The sequence below is a fragment of the Lygodium microphyllum genome, chromosome 1, assembly GCF_053477565.2.
Source record: "Lygodium microphyllum isolate KBCC chromosome 1, Lygodium_microphyllum_v1.1.10, whole genome shotgun sequence".
NCBI classification, from domain to species: domain Eukaryota; kingdom Viridiplantae; phylum Streptophyta; class Polypodiopsida; order Schizaeales; family Lygodiaceae; genus Lygodium; species Lygodium microphyllum.
The window spans coordinates 170,891,987-170,908,248 of NC_141135.1; the positions used below are offsets into that span (position 1 = coordinate 170,891,987).

Genomic DNA, 16,262 nt, shown 5'->3' on the forward strand with positions numbered 1-16,262 from the left:
GTAGGATTTAACCTAGTAGCAGTATTTCCAACTCGATCCATCTTCTTCTTGGGATTTCCTAGGTTCCCCTGAAACCTCAAATCTAAATAGTCTTTTCTGTTGGATCTCTCCTTGGCTACTATCAAGTTGCCTAGCTTATTTTTTATCTTTCTCCGCAATCTTTCTTCATTTAAACCATTGCCGAGAATTGGAGGATTGCACCTCAATCGATTTACTAGCCTTCTTTGTATGGGGGCATAGCTAAGTTTTATCTTAGCTTGTGAAAGCTAAGTTGGAAACCTTAGACTATGCTCTATGTAAGCTAAAAAGGTGAGTGTTTTTCCTAGGAAATTTAAGCTTCTAATTTTTTGAAATAGTGTAAAGAATTGAATTAGGGGCATATAAAAAGGCAAAGGACACATGTACATGCAATCAGTTTTTACACAATAATACATCTTTGTCCTTCATCTCTCTCTAGCTTCTCTTGTCCTTTCATGGCTTCCAACCATCTCTCTTCTTCTTTCCAGTCTTTCTCTCTCCATTTCTAGTATTTCTCTCTCCTCATCACTCTCTTTCTCTCTCTTCTGCTTCTCTTCTCCTCTCTCTTCTACAGTCTTCTCCCTCCTCTTTCTCTCTCCCCAATCCTCTCCTTGATAATTGGTATCAAAGCCATAGGTTCTTAATCTAGTTGGCCAACATTCCATTCAATTAGCCTTTTTCAATCACATAGATCTAAGAGCCACTGGTACATAGGTACAAACATGCAATGGAGCAGCAGTGGAGTTACCAAGGATTTCTGGACCACAAGGATTGCAAGCTTGGAGCATTAATGGAGTCCTGGACCAAGTTTGGAGGTTGCAAGATCAAATTTAGCAGCTCAACACTAACTTTGATGTAAATTTTAGGGTTCTTGGTTAAAAAAGGGTTTCAGAAGACTTAGAGAAGACTATTTTCCCTTCTACCTTTTGAGAACATGCATTTTCTTCTTCTTTGAGCTTTCTTCCAAGCTTTCATGGAGGAAATCCCTTCTACTATATTGATCACTTTCTCATTTTGGGAGATAACTACAAGAAATGCATTCTTGACGTGGTAAGCTTCTAAGAGACAACTATCTTAATGATTATTCATGGAGTGATGGTAGTCATTTTCAGCTTGCAAGAGGTGCAGCCTCTTGTGATGCTGTTACAGGTTTCTTCTTCAAAATGTGGAGTTGTTGTCCACCATTTTCTTCATGTCTTGCTTTTCCCCTTTGTTAGGCCTCCACAAAGAGATGCTATGGATGAAAGTGGATTGAGATTCAAGTCTACATCTGTGAGTTCTTAAGCTCCAAATGACTCATGAGCCTCAGCTCTAGGCCACCATTTCTGCTACAGGCTTTGGTGGTTAATGGAGTAGAAAGATTTTTGGTCATTAAGCTTAAGGATCAGAAGATAAAGAAACAAACAGGCAGATTGTACTCTAACATCCATGCTCACTGCTTACTTCAGCAAAAAGCTTCTGCAACTTGAAGTATGACACCAGAGGAGCATTGTTATGGTGATGCTGAGGCCTCATCGGCCCATTCTACACTCTCCAAGCAAAGTTGTCTACGGGTGGCTGTGATCGAAACAAACACTCCTAGGCAGATGGCACATGAGAACTACTTCTGACTCTCTCCCTCCTGTTTAGCAGGGGTTCAAGAAGCTCCACAACATCCTTCATCACAGGTCTCACTTTCGCATCTGGATTGAGACAGCTGAGAGCCAAAGCAGCAGTAGCGGAAGGAGAGGACTAGTGAAGAAAGGGAATGAGACTGAAGGCCATGGTGACTACTGTAAGGGGCTTTGGACAAATGGCCATGTCTTCAACTCCCTTGCCATGTGCAGGCCTGAAGCTGCCATAGTCATTAATCTCTGCCTGCGCTTCCTTGGTGGAAAGGGTAGGCAGCAAAGCACTGCACGAGGTCGAGTTTTCTAACACAGGAATACTGACCCTCCAACCGAGCCATAATATGAAAGATTTTGTGCCTGGTCTAGCCATCCTCCACAACCTTGAGGGCCATGGCAATAGGAACTGTTGTACATCTTAATGAAGAATGCAGCTCCTTGCGCAGTGCATTCATATCCTTCTCATGTTTTACAAGGTAGTTCCACAGATCGAGCCCATCCATCTTCTCACACACAGCTTGCAGCTCTGGCTTGGCCTCAACTGTCTTATTGGATCGAGCTTCCTTATTGCCAGCTTCATCTTTGCCTTTGTCAGAAACCTCAGTCGACCTTCTCGTTGTTCTCTTTTGGATGGTCTTCGTTCACATCCACATTTTAGTTCTTTCCATCATCACCCTTTCTGGAATCATCAACCGTATCTATGCCATCGTTATTTTGATCGATAGCATCAGTCTTGGATTTCACATCCTTAACCTTAACTTTCTTGTCCTGGAGCTCGCTGCCTTCATCTTTCCTCTCTGCTCTAGTATTACCTTCCTCTTTCTTCTCTGTTTTAGCATTTCCTTCAGATTCGACAACCATGGCCCTTGTTTCCCATCTGTCTGCCCTGCAGCTATTACATTGTGTAATCTTTGTACCTGAGATTGGCACAGGAGTGACTGTGACAGTTGGTGGACAGATTGCCCCAATTGTAGGACTGCTGCTACAGCAGCTACCTTGGCCACAGTTGTAGTAGCAGAAATAATAGCATGAGCACCTTCCCTCAGATGGACAAAATCACCTAAGCTTGATTTTGAAGCTTCACCCCTGGTGCCAACTGTGGGTCTTTCATCCAAGACAAGTTTTTAGACTGTGGATGCATACCTTCATGAAGTGGCAACTGATCCTAAGCTATCTCTACATTGCTTTCAGACCCTTGTTAAGGCATTCCCTGAACATGCAAGATTGAATGATGACAGTCTGTACAAGGCTATGGACAATTTTATCAAGGCCCGCACAGAACTTTCAGATGTTGAGCAAGATAATGCCTTTATGGGAAAGCAACACGTTTCAGCTCTCTAGTGGAAACAGGCAGTCAAGACAATGAAGAAAGAGGACTTCTGTGCAGCATGGTGGAGATCCGAGAAGGTAGTGTCAAAGAGGTGTTTCATGCCTAAATATTGAATTCTTGGTGGTGATCATCGCCCGAAAATTTACAAATTAGTTGTCATGCTTAATCCAGAACTTATTGAAGGAAAGGCAGGAACACTCATAGTTGATAGGCATTGGAGGACAGAATTGAGGCAAGGCAAACCAACAGGAGGTTAAGCTTTTGGAGGAGATCTGAAGAAGATTGTGCAAACCATTTTGTATGGTCAAAATTGTGCTTCAAAGGTTGCTTCAGTAGTTAGTGAACTTGTAGAGTTGCAATTAAAGGGAATCTGTCGATGGTGCCAATTGACTAGAGCCACAACCTATTATCCTTGCCTACATTGATCTCAATCTTCAAACTCTTGCAGCTTCGAGAATGCTTGCCCTAGTTGGAGCTGTGAATCAAGGGCATTGATCATATTCAACTACAGATGGTGCAGGAAAAAAGCTTCTTTCTTAGGCTCTTAAATTTGTTGAACTATTGATACTTTTGATGGAAGTGATGGCAAAAGAGACTCTTGTACTGATACACACACTTCCTTTGCTAGCTTTGGTTGCTGAAACAACAGTATCAACATGAGAAATGTATCATTGTTACCTTTGATACTGTGAATGGGTTTTGGAAACATATGATTTCTGCTCTTTGAAGGCATGCCATCCAAAACCTTCCGGTTTGATGATGCTGAGGGAGATGCTACAGGAAATGACACTATTGCTTGAGAATTGAACAAGTCCTTTCATGCTTGAATGGTTTCAAAGTTTACCCATTCCTTTTATATAAAGAAGAATATCTTTGTGGATGCTATTGGGCCAAGAATGCTTTCAGATGCGGCTTCATCTGAACCTGCCATCCTTTGTAACAGCTGTACTTGTTGCTATTGGAGACAATGTAATCATCATCTTTGTTATGATATATATCTTCCTGTACTGGTTCTTCGAGGTGGGCTTGGCTATGCTTATGAAAGAATTCTTCCAGACACGACCAGGGTGGCCGTAAAGGAGCTCGAAAGTGTTGGTCAGTGGAAGAAGTTGAAGTAGCCATTATTGGAAAATCCAGAGTCTGCCATTATTGGAAAATCCACAGTTAAGGGTGCCTCAGACCTGCATAATTACGGCTTCAACTTGGAGGACCTTATTATGCCTGTGGCAGTACAGTGACTTTCGCAAATTCTACCTGCGACATAAGTGGACCCTTATCTGAGTTGCGTACACATTTGCAAATTCAGGAGGATTTTCAATTGTCTACAGATTTACAGACCCTTATCTGAATTGTCTACAGATTTGCAAATTTAGGAGGGTTTTGAGTTGTCTACAGATTTGCAGACCCTTATCGGAGTTGTCTACAGTGACACATTTTGATGAAAGGCATTGTCATTATCTAACTAACTGGAAGCACCATTGTCTTCTGTAAGTTGGCTAATGGTCTTTTCATCATATTCAGCAGCTGTAGCCTTTCTCTGTTTGGATCCTGCAAGGTCTGTTGAGAGTAGGGAGGTTGTACAGTTCTCTGCTGTGCAGCTTGAGTAGTGGTCACAAGTTAACAACCACAATTGGACACTCACGGTGCTATGAGCCATTCTGCTAATTCTTGTATAGGAGTGATCACTAATCCTAGTATGGGAGCGCTAAGATCAGATTAAAATCTCAATTTCTTTACAGGAAGATTACAAGCAGATTTCTAATGCCCTCTATATAGTTTCCTAGAATGCAAAATCTATAGCCATGAGCAGAGCTTTAGCACAAATGGCAATGCAACTTCATCAACATTAGTGGATTATGATGCAAGAGATGCTTCAGCAACAAGGGTATTGCTCACATGGTTTTGATCCCTATCATGTACCACAAGGCAATATTGACTCTGAAATGTCTTATAGGAGGCAAGTGGCATCCAGTAGCAATATTAAGAGCACCATAAGGGCATTGGAATTCAGCAAGTTAGTTGCTCACATGATTGACATGTTGGCATATGCACTTCTGCATTTTGATGCAACCATGATGGCAACTGAAGTGATAGATGCCGTCCGGATAGAACAAGCATTTGTCAAACATTTGACATCTCATATGGATCAATTGGTACAACCATGCATCTTGGAAGCTCTCATTAATCTTTATGGTAATGTTGTTTTGCAGTAAGGTTTAGCGCATGTATATGACAAGTATATGCTGGTAGTATTGATTGCCATGGCTGATGCAATAGTTCAGTAAGACTTATTGCAATCATTGTTAAATATGTACAGCAATGAGTAAAGCCAATCACTCTCTCATGGACACCAATACCTATAAGGACAGCAATATGATCATGAGCAGCATTCATATACTTCTCAATCATATGCTTCTCATGAGTACTATGGTTAGCAGTATGGTTATTCTATTGTTGATCTATATAGTGATGATATGGGCAACATTGTGTCTAAACCCGTAAAGCTCACCCTAGTGATCAGATCAGAGAGTTGCATACTCAAGTGTTATACTATAGATATGTTGAACCAATGTATTCTAATCATCAAGATATGTGCAAAGCAAAGAATGCAAGGACATTTGTGGTACTTGAATATTCAGATGAAGAGGATAAAGATAGTCATACTGAAGCAATTTTGATGATGATCAAGATAAAGATAAAGCGTTTACAGTTGTAGCCTATACAAATTCAGTTTGCTGAAAACCATAACCATGGGCTTCTCTTTGATTCAATTGTGTTGAGGACCATGACTATGGGCTTCTCTTTGATTCAGTTGTTGCTGAAGACCATGACCATGGGCTTCCATTTGATTCGGTTGCTTATGCTTTTGTGGACTCATTCGTACATGCATATTATTTCATGAGTAATGATATCTTTGATTTAGTACTCATGATGCATGGATGGGATATTACCTTTTCTTTTGACCCGGGAGGTTAAGGGCTGGAACCCTCTGCGTGGACTAGCATTACTTTGGGAATAATGTCATTATCTTGAAGAATTATGTGACAACTATCATGCTAACTAGTGAGCTTTGTTTCACTATAAAACAGATCTCTGTTTTGGACGAGATTTGATGTTGAATTAGTAACAGAGATGTGTGAGTTATATGGGTTGAAAGCACTTAATGAGAGCTTCGATTTGGAGCTATAGCATGTTTAATTTAGATCGACCAAATCCAAAGTTATTATAGATTTAATACAGCAAGGTCTACAGTGGACAGCACAGAGTCTTCATCTGGGAGGAGCTCTTAATAACAACATTTTGGTCCAAGATTTCATTTTCATATTTCCCAATGGTTATCATTGATTTATACTTGATTCTTAGCCCTCTAGTTATACTTATTTTATGAGTGCTTGAAGATTAGGCCATTTTATTCTAGTCTATGCAGTGTATCTTGCTCCTTTCCACTACTTGGTAACTTTTAATAAGTTCTATTTTGTTTTTTAGGACAAAAACATCCAACTGGGGATGAAATGTAAAGAACTGAATTAGGAGCATATAAAAGGGAAAAGGACACATATACATACAATTGGTTTTTACACTATATTTGTTCTTTATCTCTCTCTAACTTCTCCTATCCTTTCATGGCTTCTAACCACCTCTCTTCTTCTTTCTAGTCTTTCTCTCTCCTCATCACTCTCTTTCTCTCTTCTGCTTCTCTTCTCTCTCCTCTTTCTCTCTTCCCAATCCAGAGGATCGCGTAGGTTCTTAGGTTGCTTCTTAAACTAAGATTCATACGACATCTTTTAATATGGACAAAGTGAATATGTTAATGGCTAAATACACAATTCAATAATTTCAACTTAGCTAATAAGGAGCGTGTTTTATTCTATCCAAAAAGGGTGTCTTCTACTCAACTAATTTAAATTAATAACCAATATAATGAACTACTTTTAACTACCTTAAATCACATTTTCCTATGTCTACATAATTTCTAGATACCTAAAATATTTTTAATACAATTACTTGATTCCTATTCCTTGCTAAACAATTTATCATAGATTTCCTAATTGATATTTCGAATTTAATATTGATCTATTCGATACACTTTGCTTACACATAGCTACCCTTGAGTTTTTTCTTAATTTGCATCATTCCCTTTTATAATTTGATTTTTTTAATTTATTGTATAAATCTATTCTATGCACTATGATGACATTCAACTATTCTTACTTTCAAAATTTATAATCTAAATTAATATTTTCTACTTTATTTCAACGTTTCTTTCTTGTCAAAACTTAACTTGCTTATTTGCTAAACTATAAAATTTTAATCTAATTTTTAAAAGATCGTTTATTATGTTCCTAAACTTTAACCTACAAAAGGAATCTAAGATTGTGCCACAAGAGATGGCGCATTATCCACTCTCATAGCTCCATTTGCAACTCCAACACTTCCTGCTCTAGAGTATCATCTTTTCAAGGCCATCATGGATATGGGCCTATCACACACTAACCTTCCAAGCTTCATCAATCTTGGGTATAATTAGGAATCTCGAATCGCTAGGGAAATACTCACAAAACATAGATCTTGTAGAGATGAAAGGAGTCTTTCACAGATGCTATAAGTGAGAGGGTGGAGAGAGTTTCTGCAAGCTAGAAGTGGTGCTCCCCTTGTGACCATCATGGATATGGGCCTATCACACACTAACCTTCCAAGCTTCATCAATCTTGGGTATAATTAGGAATCTCGAATCGCTAGGGAAATACTCACAAAACATAGATCTTGTAGAGATGAAAGGAGTCTTTCACAGATGCTATAAGTGAGAGGGTGGAGAGAGTTTCTGCAAGCTAGAAGTGGTGCTCCCCTTGTGACCATCATGGATATGGGCCTATCACACACTAACCTTCCAAGCTTCATCAATCTTGGGTATAATTAGGAATCTCGAATCGCTAGGGAAATACTCACAAAACATAGATCTTGTAGAGATGAAAGGAGTCTTTCACAGATGCTATAAGTGAGAGGGTGGAGAGAGTTTCTGCAAGCTAGAAGTGGTGCTCCCCTTGTGACAGTTGTCGGAGGATGATGGACTCTTCTGGCTGTCCTCCTTGAGTGACCTCTATCCTTTTCTTGCTCCCTCTTCTTCTACTCCCCTCTTCCTTCTTCTATCCTCTCTCTTCTCCTCGTTCTTCTCTCCTCTATTCTTCTCATCCTATTTTCTCCCCCTATTCTCCCTTGCTTTTCTATATTTTTCTCCTCCACACACACACACACACACACTCTCTCTCTCTCTCTCTCTCTCACCCAAATAGCTTTAGCTTCTAAGCTTGTTATTACTGCTTGACAAATGGCTACGGTACTTGGATGCTTGCGAGGAAAGGAGATGACAGAGAGCATAGATGGTTCCAAGGTTCGATTACTGCTGCACAGGTCAAGCAATGATGAGATCGAGGTGGGGTGGCATCATTCAATTCAATGCAGCGCTGATCAGTTCGACAGCCAGTGATTTGCTTTTCCATGCTTTCTCATAAAAATTTCCTAAGGTTAAAAAGTTAAATCTTATCCCCCTCCTAAATGCCCGTTCATGCGGAGGGGCACAGAACGAACATTACACTGGTACTGATAATAGAACATGCATGGCTAACTTCTCACTATGCCCACATAGCACATCTTCCTTTCCAGAATCTGATATGGTTTGTGACACCCAAGACAAACATGGGAAACAGAACACCCTGTTGAGCAACCCAAGTCATTAGATGCAGTAACATTTAACTGTATTGCATCAATTCATAATTTCAGTCTCCACTAACAGCCCCAGAAAAGCTTTCTTTATGTATCAGGCATTTATTTGATATCGTAGGACAAATTCTCCAACACCTTATAAATAGGGCTTGTTATGGTTATCTTTTTAACTCCCTCCACCATTCTTAACATTCAGATCATTTGCTCTCTATTCCTCCCTCCACCATTCTTAACATTCAGATCATTTGCTCTCTATTCTTCAGCTGGCCATGAGTTCTTTCAGCAGGCCACCGGATCTGGACTGCTCCCACAGCCTGCATATCATCAGAATCTTCTCACCCTGCTACCCACGTGCCATTCTCACTGAGGTGACCTGCATCAGACCAGTTACACCAGTTTCTGACCTCCATTTCCTTGGTCCACAGGCTGCTCAGCAGCTCTGCTCCATTCCACAGCAGTCGACTTCACATTCACCCTTCCAATTTGCTGCTGGAGGTTATTCAGGAGCTGAAGCAACTGTGTTTTCTGGTCTTCACAGTGCCCTGCTGGTTGCCAACCTTCAGAAGCTCTTTTGGCTGCTGGTCATCCTTCTTTAGGTTATGCTGCTGGATACTCAGTCACTGCAGGCAACCTCATTCATCTTCAGCTGACATCATTTTGGAGTTGTTTGAGTCATCAGCAACTTCACCTTTTGGGGCTCCTACAGCAGCTGTCATTCTCAGCCAATGTCGACTGCATGCTGGAGCCCCATCTTCATTAGCACTTTTGATTTTTCTCCTCTAATGTATCTGCCCAGCAGTCATCTTGATAGCAGCCATCATTCCAGAGAGATTACATCATCATCTTGATCACCACCAACTTCTGAGGGACTGCAATCCCCGCCCCGCACCCCCCCCTCTATTGCTGTCCATCATCACCCAATGTCTTTTTTGACATCCCCCTGCCTGGAGGACTACATTTCACTCCCTCCACAAAGCATTCCCTTACAAGTACCACCACCTGATCATCTAAGGACAGTGCAATCATCTTCAAGCCTTGTTCGGCATCATTGACTCGACATTGTTCACCTCAGCACCAGTCTCAGAGATATGGAGCCCTCAGGCTCACTCCATTGTATTATCATTACATGATTCATCATTTCATTCACTTTCTATGTTTTCGAGCTCTGCATCACACCGTTTGCCATACACACACCGTGTTCCTCCCCCCAAACCCTATGTTTCTGTACATACCTTTCTGCCAACAATTGTTAACCAATTTCTTTTGACTTTGCATATGTACACTTTCGGGATGGCCCTTATCCCCCACAGTAAATGAACGCACATGCCTGCCCATATCAATCCACCAACAACATGTTGGTATCTTGCATGCTTCATTTCTCTTTGCCAGATCTTCAACCTTGTCCGCTTCCTCTTGCGAGCCAGCAGTTGTGCAGGTGTTGTTCATACAGACATATGGTGTGGCACACTTTTCATTCAACTGTATTGCACGTTCAAAGGCCCATTTCCCAAGCTCCACATTTACCCATTTCCAACAAGCATCCAACAGAGCCATCCATATTCCTAGAATTGGTCCCTTTAGGATTGTGCTACAACCTTGTCAAAGTGCCCTACACATCCAAGAATATCGACCATGCAAATGTGGTTTTCTACTGTTGGGATGATGCAATACACCGTGCTCATAGTGTCAAAGTACATTAGCCCCTCATCCACTAGCCCTGCATGACTGCAAGCAGTAACCAAAACAGCATACACGAAACCATCTGGCTCAAAGGGGTAAATGGTCTCACTAGCTACCCTTTCCTAGATAGCTGAAAATATAGGGCCCACCATAACATATGATCCGGCATCCAACAGACAAACTCAAGAATCCTCCATGAAGTATAGAATAACAATTCTCTAAGGCAAACTCAAAGATCCTCACACAAGCAAACTCCAAAGAAATCATCACAAGCATGAAGTCCAAAGGCCTTCCATTCTTCCTAAATTCCATATTTGAGATAGCTCAAAGAAGTAGACAAAGGGACTCCTCTGTATAAGAGTAGCCTCAAGATGTCTTCATCATCCTTACTGCCATCTTTAAAAAGACATTATGAAAGGTCATGGTATGGTTTTCTTTTAGTAGCATGGACTTTGAAACTTGTGTATACAAATCATCCAACATGGGATACTCCAATTATGCACGCACAAGTTCCTATTGTCGTGATTTCTAGAGAGGTCGCATACATCGACTAAAAAAATCAAACATCCCAATGAATGGTACCAAATGCTGATATTATTCACTGTTACAACATGATCCTCACTAGAAACATCCATCTTTTCTGAGGCTGGTTCAGCTCATTTTAACTGAGACATTCCGTATGGAGCTCTTCTTTATCAGATCCATTCTTCTCATTATCTAAGCTCTTCTTTAGCAGGTGTTAACACCACCTTGTTGATCCTTGTGTGCAGTTGAAATGTGCTCCCAGAAAAGAAGTTATTTCAGCAGGTTTTCTCCTTTTATCCCTTCCAATATATGCAGCTTAGAAGTTGGAGCAGGAGGGCTGAAAATTTTGAGAGTGATCACTCTGAAATGCAGATATGCAGAAATTTCAGATACAAAGTTCTAAATTGTGCCACCACATACTCATCTGAGCCACTTTGATTGTCTCTGTAGTCTTGCAACTACATTGGAATACAGAGAAAGCTCTGCGATGGTATCACAATCAACACTATTCCTCGTGAACACACTTTCCATCCTCAAAACTGTGCATGCAGTGTGCATTTTTGACCTGAATTTTGCACTTCTCCATGTCGAAGTAAACGAAGTAGAAAAATGGCAGTCACCACCATAAACCTGCATGTCCTTCATAACACGTACAGGTGTACCTTCAGGTGTATTTGTAAGAGAAAATGCAATGGTCAACTTCTCACTATGCCCACACGGTACGTCTTCCTTGCTATCACCTGACATGGTTTCTGACATCCAATGCGAACGTGGAGAATACCCTTCCGCCAACAATTCTTGACCAATGTCCTTTAGCTTTGCATAGATATGTTCACTCCAGGGATGGCTCTTATCCCCAACCGTAAATGAATGCACATTTCGACCTTTATCAGTCCACCAACAACGTGCTGGTATCTTCCACGCTGCATTTTTCTTTCTCAAATCTTCAACCTTGTCTGCTTCCTCCTGCAGGCCAGCAGTTGTGTATATATTACTCATGTAGGCATATGCTGCAGCACACTTTTCATCCAGCCATATTGCATGTTCAAACGCCTGTCTCGCAACCTCCACATTTACCCATTTTCTACAAGCAGCCAACAGAGCCATCCACATTTCTAAAATTGGTTCCTTTAGAATAATGCTTATTGCCTTGTCAAATTCCCCTGCACGGCTGAGAAGATCAACCATGCAGATGTTGTGTTCAACAGTTGGGATGATGCAATACACAGTGCTCATCGTATCAAAGTACCTTAGCCCCTCCTTCACTAGCCCTGCATGACTGCAAGCAGTAAGCAAAACAAAGAATGTGACACTGTCTGGCTCTACGTGCTCTAACATCATTTTCTGGAATGAGTTGATAACCCTCTCAGCATCACCAACTTCAGCATATCCAACCATTAGTGCAGTCCAAGAGACTAAATCCCGTGTTGGAAGATCGTCGAACACTTTTTGTGCTTTTGCAAGTACACCACACTTGGCATACATGCTTACTAGTGCATTACCTAGCACAATATCATGATTTTCCATCAGCCCCAACCTGTGGACCTCAGCATGTATCTCTTCGCCCTTTTCAGTTGATCCTATGCTGCCACAAGCTTTTAAAAGGGAAATAAAGGTGACTGCATTTGGGGCGAGCCCCTCGTCTCGCATGCGTGCAAAGCATTTCAAAGCTTCATCACCATGTCCATGCTCGGCATACCCATTGATTAGCGCAGACCAAGAGACTACATTTGGTGCTGGAAGCTCATCAAACACTTCTTGCGCTTTTGCAAGTGCACCACACTTGGCATACATGCTCACCAATGCATTGCCTAGCACAATATTATGCATTTCCATTAGCCCCAGCCTGCGGACCTCTGCATGTATCTCTTCCCCCTTCTCAGTTGCTCCTATGCTGCCACAAGCTTTCAAAATGGAAGTAAAGGTGACTGCATCTGGGGTGAGGCCGTCATCTTGCATTCGCTCAAAGCACTTCAAGGCCTCATCCCCATGTCCATGCTCGGCATATCCATCGATTAGCACAGACCAAGAGACCACATTTGGTGCTGGAAGCTCATCAAACACTTCTTGTGCTTTTGCAAGTGCACCACACTTAGTATACATGCTCACCAATGCAGTGCCTAGCACAATATCATTATTTTTCATTAGCCCCAATCTGCGGACCTCAGCATGTACCTCTTCACCCTTCTCGATTGCTCCTATGCTAGCGCAAGCTTTTAAGATGGAAATAAAGGTTACTGCATTTGGTGCAAGGCCATCATCTCGCATGCATGCTAAACATTTCAAAGCTTCATCACCTTCTCCATGCTCAGCATACCCAGCAATCAGCGCAGACCAAGAGACTACATCCCGTGCTGGAAGCTCATCAAACACTTCTTGCGCTTTTGCAAGCGCACCACATTTGACATACATATGAATTAGGGCAGTGCCAACATAAATATCCTTTTTAAGCAACCCTGTCTTCAGAATATCTGCATGCATCCTGCTGGCTCGATGCAGGTCCTTCTGTCTGGCACACGCCTTTATCACCTCCAAAAGCTTGCGGGAGTCATGCCGAACAGTGCAGAACTCTTCAGCTTGCACCTTCCCTGGGCTTCTTCTTCTCAACTCCTCTTGAATGGAAGGTGGATTGCTCCACCCATCCATCCATAGAGGCTGCCTTGTTTGCTTGTGCATGAAGAGGGGGGACAGGGGGGCCCTCTGTGATTGATGCAAAAGCTGGATCGAAATTTGATGGAATGGAATTGTATGGCGAAACTGTGATTGGGCCTAGCAGAGTACCTTGGGGTTTCGATTGTGCCAGAATGGGGAAGGATTGCGGAAGGAGTCCAAGTCCCTGCGTGCCATTCTCGTATTGCCTGCGTGGATTCATCACGAAGCACCGCGGCAGCAGTAGTTGCCTTGTTGAGATTGTCAGTTGCTTTGCTGCGTAGCTCAGCTCTTCTGTTACCTCGGAGGCAGAGCCACCACCCCACCGAGAAGCATGGGATCGAAGCGCTCTATGGGGCTGTTCTCGCGTGCCACCCTCAAAAGACAAAAACATCTTATGGTAGGAAAATGCCAAGCCAATGACCCAAGCTCACTACAACGCGTGGGATTTTGGGGGTTGTGTGTGTGTGTGTGTGTGTGTTTGGAATGGTGAGGAGCTAATCTTCTACACTTGTGACTTGCTCACCTCTTAAAGTGCAGAGCTAGATTAGGAAGGTCGTATCAATGCGGGATTAATCAGCTTGATGGATTATAGGATAGGATAGGATTAGTGAAAAAGAAAATGAATAGCACCAAACTCAAAAACACAAACCTTTCTTATTTACATAACCATCTACATATCATCGTGAGACATGTACTAGAAACATCATATTTGTATTTGTGGGGCAAACAAATATTGAGGGAACAAACATACACTTCGCAAGCTGATGTGCATATAGGTTATATCAATCTTGTGTTTGCCTTAGTCCATCAATGTTTGGCTTGCCTAAGGGTTCTCAGTGGTGGCATCGAAGCATATCGACATACAAGGCATGTATGTTGCATAAGATTACTAAAGTGTGTTGGGGTTAAACTCGATCTATACCTCACCGCTTACATTTACTTGTATACAGAGCTACACACATGTATACTACAAATGGCAAGAGTCCATCATTGTCACTTTATTCTTTATTCTTTTAGTGACAAATAGAATAAGGGAAGGTAGGTCAACACATTGTGGGAGTTCACACACACCAGTCTCTCTTCTTCTTGCTTAGACCTCCATAGCTCTTGTACTTTTTTTACTTCCACTCGTGCTTTGATCTCTTACTCACCTTTCAACTAGTATCAGGCATTCAAGGAGCTTCTTCATGATGAGTTCTGCTTCAACCCATGAAGACCTGCAACTTGCAAGTTTCATGGGAACTCAACCCTCTTCTTCTCGAAACAACCATTAAGCCTCGACTCTCTTCTAGCTTCTATGTACTTGCCAAGACTTCAATAGTGATGCATTGAGCACTATAATGTGCTCCTTGAGCTTTGGCTCTGCCAGTAACATCCTCAACTTGATATGGCACTTGCAACCTTCCTCCCCCCCGCCCTCCCCCCTTTCCTGATTAGTTTTCTTCTCTGCTATAACTTCTGGACTCTTGGGCACTTGAATGAGCACTTGAAACTCATTCTAGCATTAATTGCTTATATTTAGTCACTTCTTAGAAGTGAAATACTTCAATCATTTACTATGAAAGAGTACAAATATGTTGTAAACAATCCAAAACAGCATGTGTTGAGCTCTCTATTTATAACGTGTCCGCTTGTCCACTTAAGGGACACGTCCTAGCAGCCCATCGGGAAGAGAGTCTAGAAAGCGCCACCTGGCACTCGCAAGGAATGTCACAGGGTTTGCGATCTAGGTCTTCCCGAGTCTGCCCTGAAGCGGAAGTATCCGGCCGTTCCCACTTAGAACCGACTTGAAGTCAAGGTTCCTTTCCTATCAGAAAAGTCTCTAGGAAGTAGCTAGCGTCGAGCTCTAAATGAACCACTTTGCGTAGGAACAATAGAGTCGAAGCGGATTTATGCTGCACTTGGTTCATGGAGAATGGGAAACGAGAGGGATGCGAAGCTCAACCTTTCTGTCCATAAGGCATAGTCCCATTCAGCTCCCCTAAAATAGCATAAATTGGGATTCTAACTCTACTGACTCTAGATCTTCACAGTTTTGTTATTACGTCGTTTGAGAAAAGTTCCCAGCTAACCGGGACTACCCTTCCGTAGGACGAACCCAAGTCACGTCCACCGCACTTTCCTTGATAGCTTTAGTTGTCTAATTAGGTCCTACCACATTCATGTGCGACATTTAAAATCAGCTTCATTAATTAAGCCTTTTAGGGTACAGAGTTCTTTCACGTAATTTACAATGCATACATAAAAACAAAACAAGTAGTTCTTTTATCAAACAAGTTCCTTAGCTTATCTTTAAGTTAATCGTTGTCTCCTGCCCATACAGCAGAATTATGTATCCCTTCTGTCCAACAGAAGTACCAGGTCCAAATCTCGTGGCACCGAAATTTCCATCCTTTATCTAGAATAAGATCTTCCAACATCCCAGACGTTGGGCTCATGGGGATCTCCAACTCCATTCTGGATAGACAAGGGGTGTCTAGAGCTCTACCTAACCCACAAGCGGTCTAGGAGTGAGATGCCATTTCCGTGGTTGGCCTTTTCACCACTTGACCATTGGCATGTGAATAGAGCAGTGCCCTCTCAGGATAATTTGTGATGTGATCTTGGAGATGATCCACGCGTGCAAAATATCATTCCTTAATTAATACAATTAAAATTCAAGCACAATCAAAGCAATCAGCCCTAATATCATATTCTAGAGAAACATTCCTTTATTCCCATGGCAACTT

General features: G+C 42.0%; 2 protein-coding genes across 4 annotated transcripts; one reads left to right on the top strand and one right to left on the bottom strand.

Moving 5' to 3' along the window:
* The first annotated feature begins 945 nt into the window (after nucleotides 1–945).
* LOC148041973 (uncharacterized) lies at nucleotides 946–5,932 on the top strand. 3 transcript variants are annotated; one of them, XR_015691840.1, is made up of 3 exons: nucleotides 946–1,068; nucleotides 1,236–1,361; nucleotides 1,651–5,931. XR_015691840.1 is itself a non-coding variant. In XM_087684580.1 (3 exons), the coding sequence occupies exons 1-3, from the start codon at nucleotides 992–994 to the stop codon at nucleotides 1,933–1,935; spliced, it is 417 nt and encodes a 138-aa protein (XP_087540706.1). In that variant the 5' UTR covers nucleotides 946–991; the 3' UTR covers nucleotides 1,936–5,932. The 3 variants fall into 3 exon arrangements, 2 of the variants coding, with proteins under 2 accessions (XP_087540706.1, XP_087540698.1); XM_087684580.1 differs by having other exon boundaries at nucleotides 1,236–1,290; nucleotides 1,651–5,932; XM_087684572.1 differs by having other exon boundaries at nucleotides 961–1,290; nucleotides 1,651–5,932.
* A 2,326-nt stretch (nucleotides 5,933–8,258) lies between these two features.
* On the bottom strand, nucleotides 8,259–13,925 carry LOC148041974 (putative pentatricopeptide repeat-containing protein At3g08820). Its single transcript, XM_087684549.1, has 2 exons — nucleotides 13,663–13,925; nucleotides 8,259–13,581 (listed from the first exon to the last, which is right to left on the bottom strand). Exons 1-2 carry the CDS (start codon nucleotides 13,726–13,728, stop codon nucleotides 11,302–11,304), a joined length of 2,346 nt encoding a protein of 781 aa, XP_087540675.1. The 5' UTR covers nucleotides 13,729–13,925; the 3' UTR covers nucleotides 8,259–11,301.
* Nucleotides 13,926–16,262: the final 2,337 nt, after the last annotated feature.